Genomic DNA, 12,670 nt, shown 5'->3' with positions numbered 1-12,670 from the left:
ATCTTTAATAGCGACAAGTTAAAGCTCTTTGACGAACTGATAACAAGTGTGTGTGAGTGTGTTTAGTGTATCTTGAAAAAGAATCAGAGCTGTGGTTTCCCATCTGGGGTCGGGGCAGAAGGCAACACTTTGACCTCCATAACAGAATCCGCCGTGCTGCAAGCTGAACTTTACTGAAAAGATCCGAGCTTACAACATGTGTAACGCGTTTCGCTATTAGTCAGTTTTACTCTGCCTGCGGAAATAAGGTTTCAGTCATCAGAGATTAAATCAAACAGTGAGATCTCATTTCATAGAAAAATAGTGCTCCTTTATTATAAATTAATGAAATGTTCATACAAATATAAATAAGTGCAAAGTCGTTTATCAGTCTGCTTGCTTCGTCAAACAAATATCTTCAAGCATCTGCAGCCAGTGGTTCGGCTGGGAAAAGTACATCTTTATAAAAGACGGCACAAAAAAACAACAAAAACATCTTCACTCATGTAAACTCATGAAAATAAGATACAATTTGACTCTTGTCCTTATTTGGAAAAGACAGGATAAGACAAGACACCATTTTTAATACATTCAATTGTAAGCAATGGCAATCCCGTCTCTGCCGCAACTACTACCACATACACATACACATATACATATATATATATATATGTGGTACTGTTCTCTCAAGTAAGATCCTCTAGGATTCAGTCATGTTGGTGTTCCAACAAGCTGTTGTCATGTTTAGTTCCCTTCTACTTCACAAAATATCAGAAACACATCTTCTTTCCACATTTTCTGGCCTTAGAATGTCTTATATGAGTCAGTCAAGTTCAGTTTTTCCCAAACGTGGCTGGTACAAACATGCACCCAGAAGGCCATCGGTGTCCACTCATCTCTACTCTAAGTTTCCGTTGTCTGTGAATTTCCAGGATGGTCAGAAATCCCAGGACGCCGGTCAGACGCGTGCAATACGTCCAAGATTATCATCGGAGGTCAGCGAAAAGAAAAGGCCAGCCTGACCGTAAAAGCCGGTCTCGTGGAGGGATTATTCTCTGAGCTCGACGACCTCACAGCACATTTTGGTTAGCAGCAGCAGAGGGAACCTGTGTGTCATCAAGACTGTCGACAGCTGACTGTGAGCCTCGCGTCAGATTTCGGTAAGTGAGGCGGAGGAGGACGGCTGTGTTCTCTCTCTTTCGTGACGAAAGATTACAGCAGTGCTCTTTTTTTTGGTGTGGGTTAGTCCCCCAATGTGGACCGGTCCACTTCTCTGTGAGACCTACTCACATCTTGTCAGTACAACAGACTGCTCCTTTACACGAGGTTGACCTCGGGGCTCTCTCTCTCTCGACCCCGCTTCACCGTTACTCCTCAGACACAGCGTGGCGTTTCTCTCTTGTCTTTGCCCCTTCAAGAGCATCGGTCCAACGCCTCTAGATAGGAGCATCATACTCCTGGAGAAACTCCTTAAGAGGATGAGGGAGTTGGTCTCTTTTGGAGGAAATGTCCAAATGTCCGTTGACCGTTTTCCTGCACAAGTGCTGCAAGGTGGACAAGCTGCAGGAGAGAGGTTTGATGAGCTCCAGAGGGACCTTCTCCCCTCCGGAGTAAATGTAGTACATATTCCCGCTGCGAGCGTTCCCTTTGCTCTGAGGCATGTAGAAGTGGACCAGCTTGAGGATGCAGTCAAAGTGGGGGACGGACTGAATGTTCTTAGGGTCTGTCTGCAGGTAGAAAGAGGAGGTGTCACATTGGATGCGCAGGTTCTTGGTGCCCGACGCCGTCTTGACGCTGAGGGCGAACAGGTGTCGGTTGTCGGAGCTGTCCCTGATGAGGAACGTGCCGGTGGTCTCGGCCGCCAGCATGGCGTTGGCCTCCTTCCCGGTGATGGCGCCCCAGTAGAAGCCGCTCTCCTGGAGCTTCTGGAGCGTGGCGAGGACCATCTGGTACTGCGTTTTGGAGGTGAAAGTCTTGTAACGGTGAGGCAGCCGCATACTGGAGTCCAAAGGGCTGCTGCTCATTGCGTTGTCAAACTTGCTGTAAGTTACCATGGCGCTGTGCCCGCTCTGTAGGCAGCCTGGGGAGCACCGGGCACCGCACAGACAAGAGACGAGAAAGGCGGAGTCAAAGAGATCCTGGGGGGGTTGTCGGGGAGGGTGTGAAGAGGTCAGCCTGTCTGGAAGTGAAACACCTGAAGAGGCAAGAGAGGGGGAGTTAGTTTGAGTGCAGTATGGAAAAAGATGATACAACTTTTTTTTTTTTTATTAAGTTTACAGAAATAACACAGATCTGGATCGTGTTGAGATCTAACTCTTCCCAGGAAGCAGCAGCTCTACTGGAAACTATTTTTCCAGATGTTCTCTGTACATCATGCGTTTTAAACATCCCTGGTGATGGTGGGGGAATTGTCCCAGAGCGACTTCTTTTTTCTCTCTCGCCATCTAGTCATCTAGAATAATAATGTAAGAAAAAAAATAGACCCAAACTGCATGACTCCACTTTGTGAGGAGTTGCGGCTTGAACGGCGTGTTTTCCACGTGAATTCCTGCCGTTTCGGGGAAACTTTTTCGTGTGTAACGTGCCCCCGGGACGCGCTCAGTTCCAGTAAAGAAACCGTAATCCCGATTGCGCAATTTTACACGCAGTGATCACTAAGCAACCTACAGCCCTTAGACAAACACACAAACCGGTATGTATCTACGTTTTCATTGTATGAATACATATCAAATATCAGCCTATGTGGCTGGAACAAAAAAGCAACGGATCCTCACCTTGAATGTTTCTCCAGACGCGCGCGTTTAAAAATAAATCCGTGCGCGCACTCGCTGTAGAGGCTGTCCGCTGACGGTCGATACAGACGGTTTTAAACTTCTTTGGCAGCAAACTTCAGACTTGTAAAGTAGTTTTTTTTTTCTCAGTGTGTGCGCGTGTGTGTGTGTATCAGCACGAGCGCTGCCCCGCGGAGCTTTGGGTTACAAGTGAGGGAAGCAAATCGAGAGGAGGAGAGCAGTCATTATAACTGTGTAGAGACTCCTCCTCCCTTCCAGTAAAGCCTCTCTCTCTTGGCAGATTGACAGGAAGCGATTTTTTTTTTTTTTTTTTTTTTGGATTCCTGCTATGAGAAGCTCCCTCCCCCTCCTCCCCCCTCCTCCCTCCCCTCTTGTTCCTCCAAAACGAAGTTAAGGAGGAGTTCCAAGCAATTCTTATTTACCTTTCGGCAACCTACTATCCGTCACTTCAGTGTCTTATAAACACACTTTAAATAACACAGTATTTGCTTTGAGAAACGATGTGGAGCAGCTTTAGAATTAGATATTTGATTATAGTTATCTTCCTTCCTTTTTTTTTTGTTGGTAGAAGTTCCGCATGAGCGTCAAGTATGAGGTAATGATTCAGTCTTAGCTGCTTTGTGTTCGGTTTCCCAGAAATTTGCAGTAAATAGAAGCTTGCATGCTGAGCACCGGTTCTCCAGAGAGGGCGCCAGATTTTGGGGAACTTCATCCAGCACACAAAAGACTCGATTTCCCAATAGCTGGTTTCCAGGGGCAGCAGGTTATTATTGACACATTGTTGTGAAGTCTGTTTTTTTCCTCTGCAGTCATCGTGAGCATATTTCATGATTTCTTTTTTAAATACTATCTGGGATCCATATTAAAATTTGTTTTTTTTAGCTTTGTTAACATGTTGGTTATTGTGTCTTGCCCAAGGAACATAACTAGTTCATTGCTGATTCTCCATTATTAGGTGGAAATATAATAGTCACCCCTAACTCTTCTGTCTTAATGTAAAATACTTTGTAAATGAGCATTAGGGAGCAGATCCTTATTTCCTCTTAATAAAATCTCATCTTTGGCAACATGTGACTGAAGGAGTGCTCATACCATCCCATCATCTCCCTCCCTGCTGACTCAGCCATGACCAGCATCAGCCTCAGGTGGCTTATACGGCAGATTGACTCCAGGTTGCGGCGTCATGTCAGGCTTTGATTTCCCTTCAACCGACCATGCTCATTGTGCTCAATTACGCTGAAGCCTTTAATTGTAAATCAGACATGAAAATAGCTCCTTAACGTCTCAGCAGCCTCGGCTGGGAGCTGGACACAGCTGGGGGGGGGGGGGGTTGTTGTGGGCAAAGGGACTGACGCCACAGAGCCTGATGGGTTTTGGTAAAAGCCAGCTGTGTCGACAGAGGTGAGTCAGGTGTTGTCTCATTCAGACCACCAGCAGGATGGGGGGGAGGGAACGCGCTAGGATAGCCTCGTAACAGTCCACTTGTTTCCAGAAAGTCCATAGTGTCATCAATGTGAGGCATGCATTTAGCATCCTAAAGTCTCCTCTGGGACCATAGCGCCAGTCAATGAAAGGAAGACGGGAGGGAGAAACGCACAGTGTTTTAGTTCACCATGTCTCCATGGAAACCACTATGCCCATTATTAAAGCATGCTGACTTGGCTTTTTGAGCATGTAGTTTCCTACGTCAATTCCACTTTTGACAGAGTGGAAAAAGTGGGATGTCTTAAGCCCAGCAAGAAGGACTTACAAGAAGAAGAAATCCAATTAAATAAACAAACACAGGACAGTGTGTACTTAACCAGAGGTCAACCCTCAAATGGTTGGTTAGACCGGGCGGCTGGCGAACCAAGTGACCTGGAGCTGAAAAAGCATTCTACTCTGTTGCTGTAGTACGCCGCGGGACGTGGGCCAAACATCTGAGCCTCGGGGCGTTGAGGCCTGGCAATGACTTGGCTTTGTGGGCGATATATTTCTGCAACTTGTATTTCTAATAGGGTTACAGGATCTAAATAGAAAGTCAAAACAGCTGTTTGTCCATGTTTTCGTAGGTTTTCGAACCTACTAATGCTCTCGACGTGAATGAGTTTCAGTTCACGCAACGTCAATGGCTTCCACCGTCATTGAGCGGATGAGACGAGGCCTCGCATGACAGCACGTTGGTCCAAACCAATGTTTAGCGGAAAAAAAGGCAGCTGTTTAGGTTTTCCCACACTGACTCAGAAATTGAATCGAGCTCATGGTTCCCGTAAACCCCCAGGGTTCGAAGGGGAAGCGGAGCAAAAAAAAAATATTATTCAACAAAATATTTCATAGCTGCTTGATCTAGCAGATTTTTTGACCGAACACAGGGAGGGGGGATCTTTTAAAAGGCTCTGAGTATTTTGCTAATTTTACTAAAATGATATGTGGTGTTTGTCAAGGCGCTGCTAATTGTTTGCACAGCTGAATACAGTGAGCCCTGAGTTCAGGTTGAGTCAATACTGGACATCACGTGCCATTATGGACGGGGGAGGGGTGTTAAATGAATAATCAAATATGTTTCACCCTGAAACAATACAAAATGAATGGAACTGTTGTAAGAGGAAACACTGTTGTTACTGTGCGATTAAAATCAGTTGTATTGGTGATGATCCGTGATACGCAGGTAAGGTTCCTGGCATATCAGTCAATTTAATTCCTGTTAGCCCTGTCCCAGTAAGTACAGCTGTATCACTTCCTGCCTGTACAGTACCTGTATGCCTCCCTTAATGTCACCATGTGTCCACTATTGAATGTTGCCACTATCACTTGTATTACTGTAAAACTTCCTTGTTGGTTGAGCAAGACTACTTCTGTGTGATTACCCATCATCCAGTAATAATTTCCTGGTAACTGTCTGTGGGGGTGTGTGTATGTGTCAGTTCAATGTTGTTCTTTGTGTAATTTCTTGGAATTATGGGAAGTGAGATGTCTGACCATCACAGATGAGACGCCGCAAAATCCAAAGTGACAACACGGATTTACACAATTAATCCAGTAAATACCCCGTACCTCTTGTGTGTGGGTTTTAAGATGTGTTCGTGTTTACTAGAAACATTTCAGAGTACAATCTTGTTGTCTTGGAGCGACGCCATGAATTCTCGAAAGAACATCTTGTTCACGTGTCAGAGATGCTTGTCTCCGTACTTATTGCGTAACCGTAGAAAGTTTCTCTTAACGTACAGGGAAGAACACTTTGTCATTATTATTCATTTCTACTTCTGAGCAGGAAGTGATCGCAACATGGGAACTAGGATGGTAATTAAGGATGATAAAATTAAAAAAAGGAACAAAAGTGACCGAAACCTTCCCAAATTAGGAAGGGTGAGCTCATCCTACCTATTTTTACCTGTCTGCAGGGCTGATAAAACATGTCTCCCTATCTGTAACCAGACACGTGTTTAAAGAAATAAACAGTTCGCTTGTAAGGCGAGGCTTTGTGTTCCACTAGAAAAAAGGTGTGAAAGCTGCAGCGGAGGCTCAAAGTGAAACCGGGTGTATTCGCCGGGCACATGTCGCACTTTAGCATTCTTCCCTCTTTCTCATGATGTCTATTTATGGCCGAGAGTATCATCCTCGCCACAGCTGTCTGCTGGGAAGAGCTAAACGCAGAACACAGAGCCATCAATTGTACTATTCATTGTACCTTTCACACCCACAAAAACCTACCTACAGTGATATGGCAAAACTGGGCTATTCAAATAATGTTGTAGCCAGGGTGGAGCTAATTTGACATACTGTATCTGAAATCTGAAAAATAAGTACAGATAACATAAAGCCATCACATAAATGTACAATGTAGTGGAGTAGAAGGATAAAGTCACAAAAATAAAACAGAAGCACCTTGAAGTTGTACTTAAATACAGCACTTGAGTCCCTACAACTGGCCTCCATTAGTATGTATGTAACAGAAACAGTGGTGGACCTTCTTAACAGTACGGTCATTACATTCCCAAGGATGCCCTTTGAATTTATTATTTGGTTCCTGGTGTGATGACATACTTTCTGGCACTGTTTGTCGCCGGCCCTGCCAGCAAATGACCAGCAAGCTCCAGCTCCGGGCATCACTCCAATATTTACATTTCACCATACTGTTGGCCCATTGACGTAGCAAGTACGAGTTCTGCTCCCCTCAAGGCTAACAGGAGTAGTGTGTGTGTGCGTGTGTGTGTGTGTGTGGGGGGGGGGGGGGGGGGGTAGCTTTTAATGCGACAATAGGAGAGCTGTGATAAACTTATTGGCTTTTATCCCAATTGTTGTCTTTCCTTCACTTCTCTTCCTGGCATAGGCTGATGAGACAATGACAGGAACGTTGGGCGCTATGGCGATGAGGCGCGACTGGAAGGACACGTGGGTCAGTTACCAACAGTTCGGCCATGTGACAGAGAGCTGGGAACTTCAGCCCCGGGGCTATTATTGAGACGTCACATGACTAACCCCTGAGAGACCCGCCTTGAAATGTCAAAATCCTTTCTTTCCAAATCGCACACAGCTGACACAGTTGGGGCAATGAGTATTTTAACATTCAGTGCTAACTTGTGAAATTAGATACAGGAATTGCACGCTGCGGGAGAACGTGTCATTCAGTTGCAGTGCGACTGCACAGTCACGGGTTTGAGGAAGAAGCTAAAGAAAGCCGTAAATGTCACAAACGTCAGTAGGGCCTGGCATCCAGTGTGTCGTTATTTTTCCGCCGCAAGCCGCATTGTGCTTGATGTGGTTACTAAGCACATGGCGCCTCGACATTTACTGGAAAGTTGAAGTTCAAATGCTTGAGATTTTAGTATGTAAATTAGCTGATCCTCTGTGAACCCCTTCTCATCCTGTTGCTGTCTAAAATGACAGAAGATCATTAAAGTATGAAATAGTCTTCTTAATCCGAAAGATTCTGCTGGATACACAGCCTTATTTACCTTATGAGGAACAGTTTGAAATTTTGGGGAATATGCTTATACGTTTTATTGCCGAGAGTAAGCCGAGTACATAAATACCACTCTCATGTCTGTAAATTAAATATGCAGTTGGAGCCAGCAGACAGTTAGCTTAGCATAGCTAAGCTTAGCTTAGCATAAATACTGGAAAACTATCTTTGTCCAGATATAACAAAACTCACTTACTAGCACCTCTAAAGATCAATAATGAACAGGTTATAAAGTGTACAAGCCAAAATGTGCTGTTTTGAGGTTATGCCCAGGACTATTTTTTGGTCAAAACCAGTTGCCAGGCAACCATTGGAGACCCAATGGTGAAAAGTAATCCGGCCCATAATGCCTCAGGAGTTTTGCACATGACAGTAGGTGGATTTGGTTATTTTTTGGACAGAGATAGGCTAGCAATTACCCCGTTTCCAGAGACACTGTGCTAAGCTAAGCTAAGCTACGTTAAGCTAACCGGTTACTTCGGCTTCATATCTACCCTGCAAGCATGAGAGTGGTGTCGATCTTCTCGTCCAACTCGAAGAAAGAAAGTAAATAGTGTTCACCACAATGTCAAACCACTCTTTTAATATATTTTACAATGATGAGTCATATGCAAACAAGAGGGGAAACTAATTAACACTCTGCAGGAAACCAGGCTGTGCAAGATTACAATCTGCACCTCTTTGATCTCTGCACTTTCCGACAGAATTAAGCATGTGAGGTCATACCAACATGGTGGTACGGGCTGCATCTGGAAAAAATGCACATCTGCCACGGTCCCCCGACATGGCCAGATCGGGATCAACCGCTGCCTCAAACGTTCAGATTGCATCATGGCAGATAATATGATTGATCTGACGCTGCCCGCCTATCTCGGCTCGCCTGCCACCGCCGCCTCCATCCGTTTATCAGTATCAAATGCTTGGAGACAAAGGGAGCCAATGACATAATCGGGATCTTCAAAATGGACTTTGATTCCCACAAACCCCAGAAATAGCTGGCTGATGTCATTGGGCAGATGGTAATAAATCTGTCTACACTATAATGGCAGGTTGGCTGAGAGGTGCTGTTACACACACACACACACACACACACACACACACACGCGCACTTTGTTTAAAGGCGCTCAAGCAAGAACGTATGCTGGTCAATAAGAGGCTACATACGAATGCATGGTGCGGAGCACACACATACAGCATTCATATGCATATCAAATAATGTGCCGGTTATCCGTGCACATGCCATCATGAACACATGCAAACGCAGAGACACACACTTCCTCTACAACACAGCGGTAATTTGATCCTGAGCTGTGCCAGTAAGTCCGACATCTCCAGATAGATTCAGTGTGCACGTGCACCGTTCACACACCGGTTCTGTGGTTACTGTCCAGATAAGGGGCGCTGATAGCAGCCTTTGATACGTGCCAGGCAGAGGACAGGGACGTCACCTTTTCCTTGGTACTTTGCATTGTCTAAAGGGGCCTGAGTCAGGCACAGATGTTTGAGGATACTACCCAGGATGCATCAGTCACCCAGATGAAAGCTTTGATCCCAGCTCTTCCCTCAAACGGTAAATGATTCCACGTGTGTGTATGTGTGTGTGTGTGTGTGTGTGTGTGTGTGTATGACCTTGCATGAAATGTCTTCATGGCACACACAATGAAGTCATATGTGGGGACTATAAACTGACTGCAAGCTATTGGGATTGTTGAATAGAGGCGATTGTTACTGGTGCAGGTGCGTTTCTGTTTGGAGCGCTCTTTCATCTCAGCCAGTTAGTTTGTTCCCTGGTTTTAGATAGATTCTCATAAAACTGCAGCTGCATTTTATATATATATATATATATATATATATATATATATATATATATACATAGCTGCAGTATTTATTTTACTTTAACAGCTCAGATTTCTTTGTGTTGGCTGCAAAACTTTTTTTCTTCTTTTTTTTGCATTGTAGATGTACAACTCCTACACACTTGAGCTTTGTGACCTCTGCGAACAGCAACCCAGTGTCCCAGAGAGGCCCAACAGAAGAACTCCCTGCCTCCGCAGCCCCCACTACATTTCAGATATGCATCCTGATCACACTTGACTCTGACTCTCAAGCTGGTCCGAGATCACAGATCAAAAACGAGTACCGAAGGCCTCTCTCTCGCCCTCTCGCTCCTCGAGGCATTTCCTTTTGTCCCGTTCTAGCTGGGCGCTCCCTGCAGACAGGAAATTCTTCTGGAGGTGCTCCAAACCCCTGCCTACTTTTCCATCTTTTACTAGAAATCTTGGAAGGAGAGTACAGTCTGTCCCAGCCTCGAACCTGCATGTAAACAAACAATCTGCCAGTTCCAGAAATCGCTCCAGCTTATCCCACTACCAGATTTCTGCAATGCCTGTAATCATGTCGCTTCACAATGTAGCGCAATCAACACGAGATAGCATATAGGACCCTCCATTAAGACATGAGATAAATCATAAATGTTCCACAGGAAGGGGGAAAAAAAGTGCTTCATTTTGCACCACATTGAAAAAGCTTCCCAGAATCAGAGCCACCCACAGTTCAATGAATGTGCAGAAAAACATCCCACAATACCATTTTCCCACCGGGACAAGCAACCTTCTGTCTTCTGTCTGCCCTGCATCAGCAAGTTTACGACCAAAAACATTGCACATAAGGAAAATAAAAAAAAATGTTGATTCTTCTTTTTCGAGTAAATCCAATTGGCGATGCTGTTCAGTCAAATTCAACTCAAGTTGAACAAGATATTTAGATTGGAACTTAAAGTGGCTACGTCGGTTCTCCGTTGCAATCCAACAATGCCAGTAACGAGGCCCCGTCTATCTGTTAAATCACTCCAGTGGTTTTTATTAGCTACACATGACCGGTTTATAAGTAAGTCATAAATCCAAGCACGCTTCTGTCTCAACCAGGAGAATTGTAATAGGCAGGCTGATAATAACCTGCTTGTCTTTACACGCCTTTAAGTTCCTTCAAACTCCCATAATAGGTCACCATGTCACCTGAGATCATGTCCCCCTTAGGGAAGGTTTACAGCTTTTAGGAAAATTCCATTGGACGAACATGCATACAGCTGCAGCCCGCTTTTTTCTGCATTTTAATTAACATTTTAATGTTCAGATGTAAGGTTCCCTCACATCATTTAAAATAAACGAAAGCGAGGGCATATTCTTTTCTGCTCCAGCTAGGTTTAATTAGATGTTTTGCAAGTTGTTTTTTTCTCAAACTTACACAATTGCATGGGAAATAACTTATAACTTCCCAACTATCCCACGTCCCAGCGGTATTCTTTTCTTACTACTTTTATCAGTGCTGACTAAGACGCTGTGATATGCTGTAAATATGGTGTTCGCATGGTTATATGTCTGTGTGATGTAGAGAGTGAGGGAGATAGCGGAAGGGGGTGGGGAGAGACTTTGTTGTGGTTGTTTTCTTTTTTACACCCATTCTCAGAAATCCTGCCCAGAGGATGAACTCAGCGTCCCTCGGCAGAGTAAGAGATTCCTGAGGTGATCTGAGCAGGAGTTACTCTTCCAGGAAAGCAACAATGCATCTCTCAACACGCACCTGAAGGGCACATGATCCCCCAAAACGCTGTGATATACAGCATCTCAAAAGATGTTTGGAGTACTTGGCTCCGCTCTGTCTGTGTGCTGTTTGTATTTGCATTGACACAAGGGAGGACTGATGGGATGCTGTTTTCTGAATTGACCAGACAGCTTGTTATTTCCCTAAGAACAATGACAGCCTTTAATCTTAAAATGTCAACTTCAGAGCGCTACCGGGAAACCTGCTGAGGGGAATGCTATGCTGCCGTGAATTGGTTTGAAATGGTGGATTTGTTGCATTACATTTTTCTTTTTGCGTGACAGTGCTCGTCTGTGCATAGCATTCTTTGAGGAAAAGGCCCCTTCTCATGCCAGCTGAGGTCAGGTCCGGACACCGTGGGGTGCACCCTGCTCCCGCCGCGGTGGGCTGAGAGGCAGGGGGAGGCCTCCAGTGCTTCTGGGAAACAGTCTGGGCCTAATTGGAGCCTGACTGGTCTCACATGTCTCCACTTACTGGAGGAGACGGAGGATCCCGCTGCCTGGCCTATGAGAGCTGCTGTAGGCCCAGGCCTCCCCCCCTGCCTTCATCAGCATAACCCACAGAGGTGAATCTACCAAGCAGGCCTGACATGACAGCATGACTGAGCGCTGCGGTCTGGAGTGTTTCAGTGCAGCGAGGTCAGGTAAGCTGTACCGAGCTTCATATTTTCTTTTTAAAAGAATAGCAACCCTTTCAGTACATGTCTGTCCGAAGGACCTCCTTTCTGTGCAGTACGTGCACCCGCCTCTTATTGTTCCCTTCAACTCATTCTGGGTCAGGGCTGATGAACCCTCCCCCTCCGTCTTTATAGTAGACCACGTTTCCCCTTCTCACGCACGCAAACCTCAACCTCACAAAAAAGAAGAGTTACAAGTACACAAGTCTTTTTTATGCATCCATGCCAGTTAGAAATACGAGAAGTGAAGAACAGCACAGATGGTGAAAAACAAAGACTACCCTGCTGCTGCTGCTGCTGCTGCTGCTGCTGCTGCTGCTGCGTCTCCACCACCACCACCACACATTCTCTAACTTTTTTTCACTGTTTTCTTTTTTTTTCTTGCCGTGGCAACGTGCCTCTCATTTCCCATCAGTCACGGTCACCTCCTTGGCCCCGCACTGTAATTCTCAAAAAACGTCATTATCATCCTGGTTTACAGCAGCAGGGCAAAATATTGTTTTACTGCAGTTGTGCAAAAATGAGTATACGGTCAATTTACAATCCACCTAAAAGTCTATTTATTTAACATCACAAAGCACACATTGCACAGCAGGAATCCAGTTTTAGAAACGCTTGCTATTATGTCTTTTCAATACACATCTGGAATGAATTGTTTCATAACTTGTACCCATATTCCCC

General features: G+C 45.0%; 1 protein-coding gene across 1 annotated transcript; it reads right to left on the bottom strand.

Annotated features, from left to right (window-relative positions):
- Positions 1-288: 288 nt before the first annotated feature.
- socs3a (suppressor of cytokine signaling 3a) lies at positions 289-2,975 on the bottom strand. Its single transcript, XM_084036990.1, has 2 exons — positions 2,754-2,975; positions 289-2,173 (listed from the first exon to the last, which is right to left on the bottom strand). The coding sequence occupies exon 2, from the start codon at positions 2,031-2,033 to the stop codon at positions 1,416-1,418; it is 618 nt and encodes a 205-aa protein (XP_083893116.1). The 5' UTR covers positions 2,034-2,173; positions 2,754-2,975; the 3' UTR covers positions 289-1,415.
- Between the last annotated feature and the right edge of the window lie 9,695 nt (positions 2,976-12,670).

The sequence above is a fragment of the Eutrigla gurnardus genome, assembly GCF_963514095.1.
Source record: "Eutrigla gurnardus genome assembly, chromosome: 20".
NCBI lineage: Eukaryota > Metazoa > Chordata > Actinopteri > Perciformes > Triglidae > Eutrigla > Eutrigla gurnardus.
The sequence above is the reverse complement of the archived record's forward strand: the minus strand, read 5'-3'. Positions and strand labels throughout refer to the sequence as shown.